General features: G+C 49.5%; 1 protein-coding gene across 1 annotated transcript in view; it reads left to right on the forward strand.

Annotated features, from left to right (window-relative positions):
- The window catches only part of PDE6D (phosphodiesterase 6D), a 67,022-nt gene extending 49,745 nt beyond the window's left edge, over window positions 1–17,277 (forward strand). Inside the window, exons 3-5 of the mRNA XM_060242829.1 lie at window positions 4,072–4,197; window positions 8,902–9,007; window positions 16,499–17,277. Of these exons, the coding sequence (XP_060098812.1) occupies window positions 4,072–4,197; window positions 8,902–9,007; window positions 16,499–16,580 (314 nt within the window). The 3' untranslated portion in view covers window positions 16,581–17,277. The remainder of the gene's footprint in view (window positions 1–4,071; window positions 4,198–8,901; window positions 9,008–16,498) is intronic.
- The last annotated feature ends 1,410 nt before the right edge of the window (window positions 17,278–18,687 follow it).

Below are 18,687 nucleotides of genomic sequence, written 5' to 3' on the forward strand. Positions count from 1 at the left end.
TATTTTCCTTCCTCCCTCCCTCCCTCCACTATTTTCCTTCCTTCCTCCCTCCTCTATTTTCCTTCCTTCCTCCCTCCTTCCTCTATTTTCCTTCCTTCCTCCCTCCCTCCTCTATTATCCTTCCTTCCTCCCTCTATTTTCCTTCCTCCCTCCCTCCCTCCCTCCACTATTTTCCTTCCTTCCTCCCTCCCTCCCTTCTCTATTTTCCTCCCTCCCTCCTCTATTTTCCTCCCTCCCTCCTCTATTTTCCTTCCTTCCTTCCTCCCTCCCTCCTTCTCTATTTTCCTTCCTTCCTCCCTCCCTCCTCTATTATCCTTCCTTCCTTCCTTCCTTCCTTCCTTCCTTCCTTCCTTCCTTCCTTCCTTCCTTCCTTCCTTCCTCCCTCCCTCCCTCCCTCCCTCCCTCTATTTTCCTTCCTTCCTCCTCCCTCCACTATTTTCCTTCCTTCCGCCCTCCTCTATTTTCCTCCCTCCCTCCTCTATTTTCCTTCCTTCCTTCCTCCTCTATTTTCCTTCCTTCCTTCCTTCCTTCCTTCCTTCCTTCCTTCCTTCCTTCCTTCCTTCCTTCCTTCCTTCCTTCCTTCCTTCCTTCCTTCCTTCCTTCCTTCCTTCCTCCCTCCCTCCCTCCCTCCCTCCGACATCTGACATTCATGTCTTGTGGCTCTCAAACAACTGATGTTCATTCTACGTGGCTCTTGCAGTAAGCAAGTTTGGCCGCCCCTGCCTGAATTGTTCCCGAGGGTCTGCTTTTCCTTTTTTTAATGAGACACACCGATGGACTTCTCCCTGAAGTGGGAACGAATCGGGCAGCGCACGAGCGCAGGTGGCTCCTCCCAGCCGCCACACTTCACGGGCGCCGGGCAGCATCAGCTTCTCCAGTCTGGCTTCTGGCAGCTTTTTGTCCCCCTCCCCATCCCTTTAACACAGCGTGTCTTCCGCTTGACACTCTTGAGAGCTTTCCTGGCTGCGGCTGCAAATGCAGAGCCAGACGGAGGAATGCTCCGACAAGCCATTAATCTGCCTTTTTGCCTTTTTTTTTTTTTAAACCAAGCTCCACTTTAGCCTTCAGATCTCTTTTGCTCTTTTTTCCGTCCAGCGCTTTTTGCAGAAAAATCACCAGGCTAGAACCCGCTTAGTGACTTCCATGGGTTTTGCTAAAAGGCTAAAAATACACCATTAAAGCCTATAGTGTGGCCTCGGCCACCAAGGTAATTGATAATATCCCTGCTGAGAGGAAAGGGTGACACCTCGAATAGCTGCTGAGCCGGTCCTTTTCTTTCATTTTCTGAAATCACAGGGTCTCTGCCCCTTCCAGAACCTCTACCAGTACTCTGTGTAACCTGCTTTGAGTATCTTTGAGAGACAGTTTGGTGTAGTGGTTAAGTGCGTGAACTCTTTATATAATTTTTAATAGTTTTAATTAGAAAAGAAAAAGCATAAAAAGGGAAGGAGGGAGGGCATACTCGGAATAGGAAGATGGGGGGGGGGGGGAGAAAAAATACAAATACCATCAATTTTAAATCTACCTCCAAATAAGATATTCAATTCAATCTACCTGCAAGTATAAAATTCTCCATACGTTTTGCCGTCTTTATCTTCCATTCTCCATACGTTTTGCCGCCTTTATCTTCATTCTCCATACGTTTTGCCGTCTTTATCTTCCATTAAAAAACGTTTTTACCAAACTATTATTTGCAATACACGTCTAAACATTTCTTCTTCCACACATATGAATCTGCACAAGTCAGGGCAGTCTCAACGCAAAGCTTACTACTTTGGCGTAAACTTTTTTTGAAAAAAACCCAAAGTAATTTAACCGATTGGCCCTATCCTCATTAACAAAAACACGGAAAATTTATATCTTTATCCTTAAGGGAAAAAAAAAACCTCAAATAAAAAGTATACAACCTGGTAGTACATCTAATTCAATATCTACAGTTTCTCCTGAGAAGCATTATTATTAAAGAACCAAGTCTAGCAATTTATATAACACCTGTATTGTCTACCTTTTTAACAATTAATCCATCTCTTGTTTTCCCTATAAAGCTAGGAAAAACACTTTTTAAAGGTGTGTGAACTCTTATCTGGGAGAACCAGGTTTGATTCCCCATTCTTCCACTTGCAGCTGCTGAAATGGCCTTGGGTCAGCCATAGGTATCGCAAGAGTTGTCCTTGAAAGGGCAGCTGCTGGGAGAGCCCTCTCAGCCCCACCCACCTCACAGGGTGTCTGTTGTGGGGGGAGAAGATATGGGAGATTGTAAGCCGCTCTGAGTCTCTGATTCAGAGAAGAAGGAGACTGCAGATTTATACCCCGCCCTTCTCTCTGAATCAGAGACTCAGAGCGGCTTACAATCTCCCATATCTTCTCCCCCCACAACAGACACCCTGTGTTGGGTGGGGCTGAGAAGGCTCTCACAGCGGCTGCCCTTTCAAGGACAACTCCTGCGATAGCTATGGCCAACTCAAGGCCATTCCAGCAGGTGCAAGTGGAGGAGCGGGGAAGTAAACCCGGTTCTCCCAGATTTGAGTCCACGCACTTAACCACTACACCAAACTGGCTAGGCTAGCAGAGTACAAAAATAATCGTTCACTATGTTTCTTGTCTGGCACAAATGAGTTAGACCAGCGGTGTCAACATGCGGCCAGGGGGCCAGATTAGAACAACCCCCCCCCCCGAGCAACTCACTGTTGTCTGCTTCCTTCTCTCTCTCTTGCTTCCTTCTGCATCACAGCTTCCTTTGCCAGGCTGTCTCAATCAAGCTTAGTGAGCAAAGCCTCTATTTTCTCCCTTGGCTGACTAACACACGAAGCAACTTACGTATAAAGGTTGCTATGCCCAGCCATTCCATGTTTTCCCCTGGGTCTTAGGCTCAACGCATTGACCATGAGAGTTCTGCAGTGAATGTCAGTAAATCGAAAGTAGGCTTGCAGCTCACACCCACACACCTGAACAGCCTGCTCAGGTTTGCTGCAGGACAAACATTGTCTCCAGATTTTGATGCAGTAATTCAGGGCAAGAGGTGCCAGTTATCAGAGACTTTTAAATAAACAAACTATGGCAATGGTGCTTTTTAAACTGTTTTATTTAAAGGGGTTTTTTTTAAATCTTTAATTGTGTTTGTGCCCTTTATAAAGTTTATATATCCACTACCTGGCGTTGCATTTTATGGCACTCGTGGCCCGGCCTGAGGAGGTCTCATTTTTGTCAGATCCGACCCTCGTAACAAATCAGTTTGACACCCCTGAGTGAGGTGAATGGCTTTTTTCCATGCCTGCCCGACTTCGGGTGGGACTTCCTCTTGCATGATCCGCCTTCGTTTTAAATCCTGTAGCAGGGGCTCGTCTTATTCTCCAGAGCGATAATCAGAAATCCGTTTCTCTCCTCTTTCTCTCCTTGAGAGCCAGTTTGGTGTCGTGGTGAAGTGTGCGGACTCTTATCTTGGAGAACCGGGTTTGATTCCCCACTCCTCCACTTGCACCTGCTGGAATGGCCTTGGGTCAGCCATAGCTCTGGCAGGAGCTGTCCTTGAAAGGGCAGCTGCTGTGAGAGCCCTCTCAGCCCCACCCACCACACAGGGTGTCTGTCTTCTGAGAGCCAATTTGCTGTAGTGGTTAAGTACGTGGGCTCTTATCTGGGAGAATCGGGTTTGATTCCTCACTCCTCCACTTGCAGCTGCTGGAATGGCCTTGGGTCAGCCATAGCTCTCGCAGGAGTTGTCCTTGAAAGGGCGGCTTCTGAAGAGCTCTCTCAGTCCAAACCAACTCACAGGGTGTCTGTCTCCTGAGAGCCAGTTTGGTGTAGTGGTTAAGTGTGCAGACTCATATCTGGGAGAACCAGGTTTGATTCCCCACTCCTCCACTTGCACCTGCTGGAATGGCCTTGGGTCAGCCATAGCTCTGGCAGAAGTTGTCCTTGAAAGGGCAGCTGCTGTGAGAGCCCTCTCAGCCCCACCCACCTCACAGGGTGTCTGTTGTGGGGGAGGGAGATAAAGGAGATTGTGAGCCACTCTGAGACTCTTGAGTGGAGGGCGGAATATAAATCCAATGTCATCTTCTTCTTCTTCTCTGCCAGCTCGAGTCCCTAAGAAAATCCTGAAATGTAAAGCCGTCTCTCGGGAGCTCAACTTCTCCTCAACAGAACAGATGGAGAAATTCCGTCTGGAACAGAAAGTTTACTTCAAAGGACAGTGTCTAGAAGGTACAGTTTGGATCTGAGGGTTAACTCTCCAGCCGCTGAAGGTAATGGCCGGTGTGACAGAACTGCAGTGAGAAAGGATAATGGTGGGCCTTTACTGAGCTTCAAATGGACCCTGGCTAATAGCGGAAGCCTGTTTTTGGAGCGAGTTAGCAGCTTACAGCAGGGAACATTAAGGTCTTCACCCAGCTTGAGTACTGAGATCTGCTGCTCGTATATAATTACCCATTTGATTAGGGGGTTGGAGCACTTTCCCTAGGAAGACAGGCTGAAGAGTCTGGGACTTTTCAGTTTAGAAGAGAGACGACTGAGAGGGGAGGGGGACACGATAGAGGTTTATGAAGTGATGCATGGGGTGGGGAGAGTTGACCGAGAGCACTTTTTCTCCACCTTCCCCAAATGACAAGAACTCGAGGGTGTCCAATGAGGCTGAGGGGCAGCAGGTTCAGGACAAATAAAAGGGAAAACTTCTTTGCACGGAGAGTGATTAAAATGCGGGATTTGCTACCAGAGGGGGTATTTATGGCCACAGGAAAAAACAGCTTGAAAAGGGGAATAGATAGATTTGTGGAGGAGAGCTCTTTCAGCGGCCATGGTAACCAAAGGGAACCTCTGTGTACAGAGATGGTCAGACTCTGAATCCCAGAGCCAGGAGGCAGCATCAGGGGAAGGCCTTGGCCTCTGTGCCCTGTTGCTGGACTTCCAGAAGAACTGTGTGAGGCAGGACGCTGGACTAGATGGACCACTGGTCTGATCCAGCAGGGCTCTTCTGATGTTCTTATGAAGGCCTCAGCCTCTCTGCCTGTTGTTGACCCTCCAGAGGAACCGGTTGGCCTCTGTGTGAGACAGGATGCTGGACTAGATGGATCCTCACTGGTCTGATCCAGCAGGGCTCTTCTGATGTCCTTATGAAGCCTCGGCCTCTCTGCCCTGTTGTTGGCCCTCCAGAGGAACTGGTTGGCCCCTGTGTGAGACAGGAGGCTGGACTAGATGGACCCTCACTGGTCTGACCCAGCAGGGCTCTTATGTTCTTATGAGCAGATGCTTTGCATGCAGAAGGTATGGAGTTCAGTTCCCAACCTGAGATTAACTATGCGGGCATGTTGGCCCCTCCAGTCAACACTCTGTGTCACACAGTGGACAAAACACACACATACACACACAGGGGGGGGGGGGCTAATAGCTACTGATGGACCTCTGCTCCATTTTTTATCCAATCCCCTCTTGAAGTTGGCTATGCTTGTAGCCGCCACCACCTCCTGTGGCAGTGAATTCCCACATGTTAATCACCCTTTGGATGAAGGACTTCCTTTTATCCGTTTTAACCTGACTGCTCAGCAATTTCATTGAATGCTCACGAGTTCTCGTATTGTGAGAAAGGGAGAAAAGTACTTCTTTCTCTGCCTTCTCTATCCCGTTCATAATCTTGTAAACCTCGATCATGTCACTCCGCAGTCGACGTTTCTCCAAGCTGAAAAGCCCCAAGTGTTTTAACCTTTCTGCATAGGGAAAGTGTTCCAACCACTTTAATCGTTCCACTTTAATCGTTATAGTTGTCCTCGTCTGTACTTTTTCCAATGCTATCTTTTTTGAGGTGCGGTGACCAGAATTGTACACAGTATTCCAAATGAGACCGCACCATCGATTTATACAGGGTCAATATGATACTGGCTGATTCCCTTCCTAATAATTCCCAGCATGGCGTTGGCCTTTTTTATGGCAATCGCACACTATACCGCTTAAGAAATAATGAATATAGGAGAACGTTCACTCTTACGAGGTGGGACATTCCCCCTTCAGCGGCGGTGGAGGGGAGATACAAAAAAGTGCCGTTCCAAGAACGATTGCGTCCCTACTGCAATGAAGGTATTGAGTCTCTAGTCCCTGTCATATCTGACTGTGAGGCTTATAATGGTCACCGCAAAGTACTTCCATTTCTCACGGCCATACCTTTTAGCAGTGGTCAAAAGCTGCAACTCCTTAAGAATCTTCTTGACGATAAGAACCCTGAAGTTACATACAAATTAGCAACATTTGACTGGCTTGCGCAAGAATAAGGAAAACTCTAATTTTCCTTATCACTACCCTTCCAGGAAGCCCCACCAAACAATGGGCACACCCACAAACCAATTGCCCTTTCACCACACCCCCTGCAGCCTACAAATAGCAGCTCTCCAGCAGCCCTGGCCCCATTCAATGCACAGCAGCCAAGAAGGTCAGAGCGCCTGCTCCGGCTGCAACGCCACTGAGGATGTTCTCCGCAGCTGAGAATGAAACGTCTGGAAGGAAAACTTTCTCCAGTAGAACACGGCACTTGAGCCCGAAAGATTCTACAAACCCTAATGCTGTTACCAGCCGTGAAAACCTGAAATCTTTGATAAAACTCTAATAATTAAGTCAGGAAATGGCTAAACACCTTTGCCAATCTGTTTGCTGTAACTGCCACGTTCTGTCATATTTGTAGTTTTCAGCAGTATTTTATGCCTTTTTATGTACGATTTTATGGTCACTCGGTTTTAATTTTGTACGATTTTACTTTTTTAAATGCTGGGTTAGGCTGTGGATAAACGAAACTCAGCATAGCGCCTCACAAAGACATCCACTCCTCCAGGTTTAGAGTCCCTCCCTTGGGCGGCTCAATGCGACATTTCTCAAAACTGCAGTTAGCCATTTTAATCCTTAGCGGAGAAAATCCCAGGAAAGTACTAGACTGCCATCTTATTAGGACTAATCAGGCTTTCTGAGCAGGCTAGCCCAGTTTCATCATATCCCAGAAGCTAAGCAGGGTCAGACCGGGTCAGTATTGGATAGGAGACTGTGACGGAACGGCCCCGGTCTGCCTACCAGACCCCGTTCCCCGAGCCCCGCCCCCTTTTTGGAGGGAGCTATTTCTCCTCCGGCCACTTGGGCTCGCTGCCACCACTTGCTAAGTCTAGGGGTTCAGATTGAGAGGAACAGGACTCCCAATCCCCCTCTCCAGCTCTGAGGCCAGGCCTCAAGGTCCTCTGCCACCCTGTACTTGGGTATCACAGAGGCCACAGCACTTCTTCGGGGAACCCCTGGAGGATTGGCACCTTATCCAACTGCACGCCTTCCCCCTTTCCCCGGGGCTCCCTTCATAAAGCAGCGTGGTCTAAAGCGGTTGGAGATCTATGTGGTACAAAGTTTGACTGCCAGCATTCAAAACAGTAAAACTATTTAATTAGAAGAGAAAAAGGGGGAAAAAAACCAAAAGCAGTTGCATGTAAAAGTTTAGCACAGCACCCGAACAGCAACCAGAAGGGCAAATAAAAGGTGGATTTAAACGCATCCTCCCATCCCTCGTCTAAACTTGCCCTGCCTTGTGGATGACTTCCTCGGTCTGACTGCCTGGAGTCCACTGGCCAGGGTCTCTACGCAAACCATTTCTGGTCGCCTCTTGTCCCGAAAATTCCACAAGGGGTATTCCAGACCTTTAATGGCAGGAGACAAGATACCCAGAAGGATTTAAACGCGCGAAATAAATCAGAGATAAACTTAAAATCTAATGAGATAAAATCTAATGTAGCCAGAATTGTGAGAGCCGGTTTGGCGTAGTGGTTAAGTGCGCAGACTCTTATCTAGGAGAACCAGGTTTGAAGAAGAGAAAAAGAAGAATTGCAGATTTATATCCTGCCCTTCTCTCTGAATCAGAGTCTCAGAGTGGCTTACAATCTCCCATATCTCCCCCCCCCCCCCCACAACAGACACCCTGTGAGGTGGGTGGGGCCGAGAGGGCTCTCACAGCAGCTGCTCTTTCAAGGACAACTCCTGTGATAACTATGGCTGACCCAAGGCCATTCCAGCAGGTGCAAGTGGAGGAGTGGGGAATCAAACCTGGTTCTCCCAGATAAGAGTCCGCACATTTAACCACTACACCAAACTGACTCTCTCCACTCTTCCACCTGCAGCTGCAGCTGCTGGAATGGCCTTGGGTTAGTCATAGCTTTCACAGGAGTTTCCTTGAAAGGGCAGCTACTGGGAGAGCCCTCTCAGCCTCACCCACCTCACAGGGTGTCTGTTGTGGGGAGAGAAGATAAAAGAGATCATAAGCCACTCTGAGTCTCTGATTCAGAGAGAAGGGCGAGGTATAAATCTCCAATTCTTCTTCTGTATTGAGAAAACAGCCAAGAATTTTGCCACAGCGCAGGTGATTTCTGGATTAGAGTCGCTCAGAAAAAACGGCAAAGGGACGGATCGTTCTGACCCTCTCCTCTCCTCTCCTCTCCTCTCCTCTCCTCTCCTCTCCTCTCCTCTCCTCTCCTCTCCTCTCCTCTCCTCTCCTCTCCTCTCCTCTCCTCTCCTCTCCTCTCCTCTCCTCCCCTCCCCTCCCCTCCCCTCCCCTCCCCTCCCCTCCCCTCCCCTCCCCTCCCCTCCCCTCTCCTCTCCTCTCCTCTCCTCTCCTCTCCTCTCCTCTCCTCTCCTCCCCTCCCCTCCCCTCCCCTCCCCTTCCTTTCCCTCCTTTCCCTTCCTTTCCCTTCCCTCCCCTCCCTTTGGGCCACCCTTGACTGTCTTGTTAGAGAGGCTGCTACTGGGCTGGACTGTGTGGTCCTAAATGAGGAGGAAGGCTTTCCAGCAAACCCACCGGATGGTTTGGGAGGTAACGGTAGGAAAGGGGTGGGGGGGTGGGGGGTGCGTGAGGCAGGGCTGGGCTTCTCTGACGCCGCTCCCCCGTTCCTCTCTTTGCAGAATGGTTCTTCGAGTTCGGCTTTGTGATCCCCAACTCCACAAACACCTGGCAGTCCTTGATAGAGGCGGCCCCAGAGTCTCAGATGATGCCCGCTAATGTCCTAACGTGAGTTGCTCTCGATGAAACCTCTGGCAAAGAGGGGGGCTGCAGGAAACGTTGGTGAGGGGGGGCGCTTGACACTGGATCCTCTCATTCATTTCTTCACTCCCAAGAGTCATTCGCACATGGAATTCACCACAGCAGGAAGTGGCAGGGGCTACAAGCATAGACGGCTTCAAGATGGGAATGGATAAAGCTGTGGAGAAGAGGTCCATGACTATAGATCAGGGTGGTGAACAGTGGCTGTCTAGATTTTTTTTGCCTGCAACTCCCATCAGCCCCAGCCAGCATGGCCAATGGCTGGGGCTGATGGGAGTTGTAGGCAAAAAAACATCTGGAGAGCCACTGTTCCCCACCCCTGGTATAGATGGAACTTTCTGTGTCTGGGGCACTGATGCTCTGTATCTTTGGTGCTTGGTGGGGGGTAAGAGTGGGAGGGCTCCTGGAGTTCAGCCCCCGCTTCTGGACCTGCTCATGGCACCTGGGTTTGGGCTACTGTGTGACACAGAGTGTTGGACTGGATGGGCCACTGGTCTGATCCATCATGGCTTCTCTTATGCTCTTATGTGACACAGAGCGTTGGACTCGATGGGCTATTGGCCTGATCCAACATGGCTTCTCTTATGTTCTTATGTGACACAGAGCGTTGGACTGGATGGGCTATTGGCCTGATCCAACATGGCTTCTCATGCTCTTATGTGACACAGAGCGTTGGACTGGATGGGCTATTGGCCTGGTCCATCATGGCTTCTCTTATGCTCTTATGTGACACAGAGCGTTGGACTGGATGGGCTATTGGCCTGATCCAATATGGCTTCTCTTCTGTTCTTATGTGACACAGAATGTTGGACTGGATGGGCCACTGGCCTGATCCAACATGGCTTCTCTTATATTCTTATGTGACACAGAGTGTTGGACTGGATGGGCCACTGGTCTGATCCATCATGGCTTCTCTTATGCTCTTATGTGACATCGAGTGTTGGACTGGATGGGCCGTTGGTCTGATCCAACATGGCTTCTCTTATGTTCTTATGTCTGGGGCAGTGATGCTCTTTGTCTTTGGTGCTTTGGGGGGGGGGCAAGAGTGGGAGGGCTTCTGGAGTTCTGGCCCTGCTGGTGGACCTCCTGATGGCCCCTGGGTTTTGGCCACTGTGTAACACAGAGGGTTGGACTGGTGATCCAACACGACGTCTCTTATAATCGGAACCAGACCACAACTTGAAAATTCACCAGGTGTTGTGCATGCATATTCAGCCTAAAGGCCTAGAAACTTGGTGGTTAAAACAAGCAGGCTCTAGCGTTGATTATTACGCTTCAGAAAATGTCCAAAGCATTTTTAAAACATTATGGCTCTCTGCATTGTGGCACTGAAGAAGAGTTGGCTTGTATACCTTGATTTTTTCTACCTTGAGGAGTCTTGAGGAGCCAGTTTGGTGTATGGAGGGCCAGTTTGGTGTAGTGATTAAGTGTGCGGACTCTTATCTGGGAGAACCGGGTTTGATTCCCCACTCCTCCACTTGCACCTGCTGGAATGGCCTTGGGTCAGCCCTAGCTCTGGCAGAGGTTGTCCTTGAAAGGGCAGCTGCTATGAGAGCCCTCTCAGCCCCAACCACCTCACAGGGTGTCTGTTGTGGGGGAGGAAGGGAAAGGAGATTGTGAGCCACTCTGAGACTCTTCGGAGTGGAGGGCGGGATATAAATCCAATATCTTCATCTACCTCACAGGGTGTCTGTTGTGGGGGAGGAAGGGAAAGGAGATTGTGAGCCGCTCTGAGACTCTTCGGAGTGGAGGGCGGGATATAAATCCAGTATCTTCATCTACCTCACAGGGTGTCTGTTGTGGGGGAGGGAGGGAAAGGAGATTGTGAGCTGCTCTGAGACTCTTCGGATTGGAGGGCGGGATATAAATCCAATATCTTCATCTACCTCACAGGGTGTCTGTTGTGGGGGAGGGAGGGAAAGGAGATTGTGAGCTGCTCTGAGACTCTTCGGAGTGGAGGGCGGGATATAAATCCAATATCTTCATCTACCTCACAGGGTGTCTGTTGTGGGGGAGGGAGGGAAAGGAGATTGTGAGCTGCTCTGAGACTCTTCGGAGTGGAGGGCGGGATATAAATCCAATATCTTCATCTACCTCACAGGGTGTCTGTTGTGGGGGAGGAAGGGAAAGGAGATTGTGAGCCGCTCTGAGACTCTTCGGAGTGGAGGGCGGGATAAAAATCCAATATCATCATCTTTTTCTTCTTCTTTGAAGCGGCTTATGCCCTTCTTCCCTTCCTCTCCCCACAATAGTCACATTGTGAGGTAGGTGGGGCTGACAAGAGTTCAGCAGGTTCCGTGTGGAGGAGGAGTGGGAAATCAAACCCGGTTCTCCAGACCAGAGTCCACTGCTCTTAACCACTACACCGCCCTGGCTTCATTGGGATTGGAGATGGACAGAATTAGTGGTAAAGCTGCAGTACTGCAGTCGGAGCCCCCTGCTCACGACCTGAGTTCGACTCCAGCGGAAGCTGGTTCAGGTAGCCGGCTCGAGGTTGACTCAGCCTTCCATCCTTCTGAGGTCGGTCAAATGAGTCCCCGGCTTGCTGGGGGGAAAGTGTAATGACTGGGGAAGGCAAGGACAAACCACTCCATAAAAAGGTCTGCCGTTGTGAAAGCAGCGTCACCCTAGAGTTGGGAACGACTGGTGCTTGCACAGGGGACTTTTCCTTTCCAAGAAGAAGACTGCAGATTTATACCCCGCCCTTCTCTCCGAATCAGAGCACCTTGCAATCTTCTTCCCCACAACAGACACCCTGTGAGGTGAGTGGAGCTGGGAGAGCTCTGACAGAAGCTACCCTTTCAAGGACAGCTCTTCAAGAGCTATGGCTGACCGCAGGGTATTCCAGCAGCGACAAGTGGAGGAGTGGGGAATCAAACCCGGTTCTCCCAGCTAAGAGTCCGCCCACTTAACCGCTACGCCAAACTGGCTCCAAGGGCACTAAATGAGACTTTGGTGGCCTTTAAACTGGCGCCTTTCCATCTCATGCTCGTTAGTCCTCTTGCTGTGCCAGATTTTGGAAGGCATTAATGGATAGGAGGTGGCGTGAAAGAATTCCACTTAAGACGCTGGAGAGCGGCTGCCAGTCTAAGTAGAGCAGGGGTGGCCAACGGTAGCTCTCCAGATGGTTTTTTTTTTGCCTACAACCCCCATCAGCCCCAGCCTTTGGCCATGCTGGCTGGGGCTGGGGCTGATGGGAGAGCTACCATTGGCCACCCCTGAAGTAGAGAATGCAGACCCTGAAGGACCCAAAGATCTGATTCAGTATAAGGCAGCTTTGAGTGTGCGTGATTTTGAGAACGCCAAAGAAACGCTGTGACTTGGAGGGCCCAAGCCCCTCAGATCTCATCAGATCTCAGAAGCTAAGCAGGGTCAGCCTTGGTTAGCATAGAACCATAGAATCATAGAGCTGGAAGGGACCTCCAGGGTCATCTAGTCCAACCCCCTGCACAATGCAGGAAACTCACAAACACCTCCCCCTAAATTCACAGGATCCTCATTGCTGTCAGAAGGCCATCTAGCCTCTGCTTCAAAACCTCCAAGGAAGGAGAGCCCACCACCTCCCGAGGAGGAAGCCTGTTCCACTGAGGAACCGCTCTAAACTCACAAATACCTCCCCTAAATTCACAGGATCCTCATTGCTGTCAGAGGGCCCTCTAGCCTCTGTTGAAAAACCTCCAAGGAAGGAGAGCCCACCACCTACCAAGGAGGAAGCCTGTTCCACTGAGGAATCGCTCTAAACTTACAGATACCTCCCCCTAAATTCACAGGATCTTCATTGGCGTCATATGGCCATCTAGTCTTTGTTTCAAAACCTCCAAGAGAGGAGAGCCCACCACCTCCCAAGGAGGAAGCCTGTTCCACTGAGGAATCACTCTAACGGTCAGGAGGTGGTTCTTAATGTTGAGCCAGAAACTCTTCTGATTTAATTTCAACCCGTTAGTTCTGGTCCTACCTTCTGCAGCCACAGAAAACAATTCTGCACTATCCCCAATATGACAGCCCTTCAAATACTTGAAGATGGTATATGGTTCTGGTCCAGCCAGTTTGGTGTAGTGGTTAAGTGGGTGGACTCTTATCTGGGAGAACCGGGTTTGATTCTCTACTCCTCCACTTGCACTTGCTGGAAGGGCCTTGGGTTAGCGTAGCTCTGGCAGAGGCTGTCCTTGAAAGGGCAGCTGCTGTGAGAGCCCTCTCAGCCCCACCCACCTCACAGGGTGTCTGTTTTGAGGGGAGAAGATATAGGAGATTGTAAGCTGCTCTGAAATTCAGAGTGTATGGTGGGATATAAATCCAATATCTTTATCTTCTTCTTCAAGAAGGAAGATTGATTGGATAAACATCTGGAGCAGAGGTCCATCAGTGGCTGTTAGCCACAGGTATAGATGGAACTCTCTGTCTGGGGCAGTGATGCTCTGTACTCTTCGTGCTTGTGGGGGGCAACAGTGGGAGGGCTTCTAGTGTCCTGGCCCCACTGATGGACCTCCTGATGGCACCTGGTTTTTTGGCCACTATATGACACAGAGTGTTGGACTGGGAGGGCCAGTTTGGTGTAGTGGTTAAGTGCACGGACTCTTATCTGGGAGAACCGGGTTTGATTCCCCACTCCTCCACTTGCAGATGTCGGAACGGCCTTGGGTCAGCCATAGTTCTCACAGAGCTGTCCTTGAAAGGGCAGCTTCTGGGAGAATTCTCTCAACCTCACCTACCACGCAAGGGTGTCTGTTGTTGGGGGGGAGAAGATAAAGGAGCTTGTAAGCCACTCTGAGTCTCTGCTTCAGAGGCAAGGGCAGGATATATGTCTGCAATTCTTCCGGGCCCACCTGGATGAGAGACCATCCAGGAAGGACCAGAGTTGTTACGCAGAGGCAGGCAATGGCAGAACCACCTCTGCTTGTCGCTACCCTGACCTGGATGGTCCAGGCGAGCCCAATCTCATCTAGCCTCAGAAGCTAAACAGGGTCGGCCCTGGTTAGCACTTGGAGGGGAGACCACAGGGGTAGGGAACGTTGGCTCTCCCGATGTTTTTTTGCCTACAGCTCCCATCAGCCCCAGCCATTGGCCATGCTGGCTGGGGCTGATGGGAGTTGTAGGCAAAAAAAAAACATCTGGAGAGCCAGTGTTCCCTACCCCTGACCTAGGAAGTCCAGGGGTAGCTACACAAAAGCAAGCAATGGCATAAGAACATAAGAGAAGCCATGCTGGAATTGGCCAATGGCCCATCCAGTCCAACACTCTGTGTCACATAAGAACATAAGGGAAGCTATGTTGGATCAGGCCAATGGCCCATCCAGTCCAACACTCTGTGTCACATAAGAACATAAGAGAAGCCATGTTGGATCAGGCCAATGGCCCATCCAGTCCAACACTCAGAAGGATGGAAGGCTGAGTCAACCTCGAGCCGGCTACCTGAACACATAAGAATATAAGAGAAGCCATGTTGGATCAGGCCAATGGCCCATCTAGTCCAACACTCTGTGTCACATAAGAACGTAAGAGAAGCCATGTTGGATCAGGCCAATGGCCCATCCAGTCTAACACTCTGTGTCACATAAGAACATAAGAGAAGCCATGTTGGATCAGGCCAATGGCCCATCCAGTCCAACACTCTGTGTCACATAAGAACATAAGAGAAGCCATGTTGGATCAGGCCAATGGCTCATCCAGTCCAACACTCTGTGTCACATAAGAACATAAGAGAAGCCCTGTTGGATCAGGCCAATGGCCCCTCCAGCCCAACACTCTGTGTCACACAGTGGCCATAAAAACAAGTGGGGCTAGAAGCCCTCCCACTGTGCCCCCCCCCCCAAGCACCAAGAATACAGAGCATCACTTGCCCCAGACGGAGAGTTCCATCAATACGCTGTGGCTAATAGCCCCTGATGGACCTCTGCTCCAGATGTTTATCAGAGCAGCTCAAAGCCTTAACCTCACACCCTCCCTGCTTCAGAAAATAGTGTCTTTGAGCCAACTTCCTTTTGGAAGAGAGTCATGGGATTCTGGGGGATTTCCTTTAAGCTAGCGCCTGGCGGCATGCCTCTTAGCCTTCCAGCTGGCACGTGCACCTTGAATGCCTGGAGGGAAGTGAACGAAAGAGTTCCTGTTTGGTTGGAAGTTTCCTGTAGCTTTCCAGAGCCATCACGCAGGCTGGTGTGGAGATCCAGACCTGACACTGAAGAGCTGACCCCAACAACCAGTGGAATCACTGTGTAGCACTTTATTATCTTCCCGAGCATCCCCTGTAATGACATCAACGCTTTTAAAGCGTTAGAACAAAGCTGGAGTCCAGTGGTACCTTTAAGACCAACAGCTTTAATTCTGAGTATCAGCTTTCGTGTAAGAAACATGGTGACTGAGGGGCACTAAACCTCTGAATGCCCAGTGCAAGGAGGCAACATCAAGGGAAGGCCTCTCTGCCCTGTTGCTGGCCCTCCAGAGGAACCGGTTGGCCACTGGGTGAGACAAGATGCTGGACTGGATGGACCTCTGTTCTGATCCAGCAGGAATCTTCTCATGTCTTTATGAAGGCCTCGGCCCCTATGCCCTGTTGTTGACTGTCCTAAGGAACTGGGTGGCTACTGAGTGAGACGGGCTGGACTAGATGGACCTTCACTGGTCCAGCAGGGCTCTTCTGATGTCCTTATGAAGGCCTCAGCCTCTCTCCCCTGTTGCTGGCCCTCCAGAGGAACTGGTTGGCCTCTGGGTGAGACAAGATGCTGGACTGGATGGACAATTGGTCTGATCCAGCAGGGCTTTTGTTATGTTCTTAAGAAGGCCTCAGCCTCTATGCCCTGTTCTTGGCCATCCAGAGGAACTGGTTGGCCACGGTGTGAGGCTGGATGTTGGACTAGAGGGACCCTCACTGGTCTGACCCAGCAGGACTTTTCTGATGTTCTTATGAAGGCCTCAGCCTCTCTGCCCTGTTGCTGGCCCTCCAGAGGAACTGGTTGGCCACTAGGTGAGCCAAGATCCTGGACTGGATGGACCCTCACTGGTCCGATCCAGCAGGGGTGATGTTCTTATGAAGGCCTTAGCCTCTCTGCCCTGTTGTTGGCCCCCCAAAGGAACTGGCTGGCCACTGTGTGAGGCAGGAGGCTGGACTAGATGGACCCTCACTGGTCTGATCCAGCAGGGCTCTTCTGATGTTCTTATGAAGGCCTCGGCCTCTCTGCACTGTTATTGGCCCTCCAGAGGAACTGGTTGGCCACTGTGTGAGACAGGATGCTGGACTATATGGACCCTCACTGGTCTGATCCAGCAGGGCTGATGTTCTTATGAAGGCCTCGGCCTCTCTGCCCTGTTGTTGGCTCTCCAGAGGAACTGGTTGGCCACTGTGTGAGTCAGGATGCCGGACTGAATGGACCCTCACTGGTCTGATCCATCGGGGCTCTTCTTAACCCCGTTCTTATTCTGTACCCAGGTTCTCCTCTGATCTCTCTCTCTTTCCCTTCCTTTTAGCGGAAACGTCATCATAGAAACCAAGTTTTACGACGACGACCTCCTCGTAAGCACTTCCAGAGTAAGACTGTTCTACGTTTGAGAGGAAGCCCCCGGAAGGGGCAGGGGTGGGGGAGAGAAGGAAGAGGTCTGGTTTAGTTCCCCCCTCCCCCTTCCTCTGGTTCCTGGTGCAGCAGATCCCCCCCCCCATCTGAAAGCATCCAGCAGAAGACGGTTCCTTTAAGCTGCGACCCCCGAGGGCCCCGCTCCGTGTGACGTTTGCCCACCCTCTCTTTTTTCTCCTCCTCTTGAACAGATGGAGGAGGCTGAGTGGCTTGCCGTATCACCATCTGCTCAGGCTGTAATGGGGGGGGGGGCGGTGAGTGCTGAGTCTCTAAAACAAGGGCAAGCACATGGTCACGAAGGATCAAGACTGTAAATTATGTTTAGTTTTTTTTTTTTTAAATCCTTTGTACGTCTGGGACTGTAGCAGCCGAGGCCTCCCCGTTTCTACTGGGCAAGCTTCACGGTTTCTTAATTCCGCCCCCCCCCCCCCCCAAAATCTTAAGTTAACTCTCTTGTGCTTAACTCATCGCTCCTCTTCCTGTCTTTTCCTTTTTTAAAGGAAAAAAAATAAAATAAAATCCGCGCTGTCTCAGTTCTGTTTTCTGCGCGACCGGTCCAAACGCCAGCCCTGCTGTCCCCGCTCATGAAAATTGTAAACTAGACTGATGTTATTACATAATGTAATTTAAAATAAATAAATACATTTCTGAATTAAAAAGCAAACGTTGCTAGCACTCAAAGACTAGTGAGTTTTTTTTTTTTATCCGTTTCCCCTCACCCCTGGAAACGATGACAGCAACAACAAAAAATGAGAGCCAGTTTGGTGTAGTGGTGAAGTGTGCGGACTCTTATCTGGGAGAACCGGGTTTGATTCCCCACTTCTCCACTTGCACCTGCTGGAATGGCCTTGGGTCAGCCAGAGCTCTGGCAGAGGTTGTCCGTGAAAGGGCAGCTGCTGGGAGAGCCCTCTCAGCCCCACCCACCTCACAGGTAGGGTTCCCTCTAAGCTGAGTTAGCGTGAGCTAGCTCACAGCTTTTTAGCCTCCAGCTCACACATTTTTGTCTTAGCTCAGGAAAAATGGCCCCAGAGCACAATAATTGATGCAGGAGCTCACAACTTTAATGCCAGGAGCTCACCAAGCAGAATTTTTGCTCACAAGACTCTGCAGCTTAGAGAGAACATTGCTCACAGGGTGTCTGTTGTGGGGGAGGAAGATCTAGGAGATTGTAAGCCGCTCTGAGTCTCTGATTCAAAGAGAAGGGTGGGGTATAAATCTGCAGTCTTCTTCTTCTTCTCTGGGCTGATTCTCAGGTGCCATCCATGGAACAGCAAAAGCAACAGTGTGTCCAGAGGTACAAAGAACGAACATCTCTATCTTCCTTTGGAATCAACGAAATAACAGCTTCCTTCCACGTATTTGGTATTTTCCCTTTTGTTCTTATCATATTCATCAATTTCTGAAGTTTCGGGATTAACTCCTCTTTGAGGGTTTTAAAAAATTTAGCTGTATATCCATCTGGCCCAGGTGCTTTTCCATTTTCCATTGCATTAATTGCTGCTTCAATTTCTATTTTTTCAATTGGATCGTTCAAAACCTTTCGCATATTTTCTGCTAAGGGTGCTATTTTTATCTTTTCTTTCCTTATTTTAACACCTTTAAATAACTTGACATAATACTTAAAAGAATTCTCTTTTTATTCCTTCTTGATCTACCACCTCTCTTCCATCCACCACAATTTTATTAATAATTTTACTTTCTCTCTTTTTCTTCAGTTGCCAGGCCAAATATTTTCTGGGTTTGTTTGCTCCCTCGAAAGATTTCTGCTGCAGTCTTTTCAGATTCCATTTCAGTTCTTTATTTAACAAATGTCTCATTTGTGTTTGTAATATTGTAATCTCCCTTATAATTTTCTTTTTCCCTGGCCTTTTTATCAGTTCCCCTTCTTTTTTCTTTATTTCATTTTGAATGTCCAACATCTGTTTTTCTTTTGCCCTCTTATCTTTGTTATTCAGTGTAATCAATATTCCTCTCATTACTGCTTAATAAGCATCCCAGACCGTGTGAAATTCTATATCCTCTTTATCGTTTATTTGGAAGAAAGCTTTAGTTTCATTTTCTAGAGATGTCACTATTTCTTTATTC

The sequence above is a fragment of the Heteronotia binoei genome, chromosome 6 (assembly GCF_032191835.1).
Source record: "Heteronotia binoei isolate CCM8104 ecotype False Entrance Well chromosome 6, APGP_CSIRO_Hbin_v1, whole genome shotgun sequence".
NCBI lineage: Eukaryota > Metazoa > Chordata > Lepidosauria > Squamata > Gekkonidae > Heteronotia > Heteronotia binoei.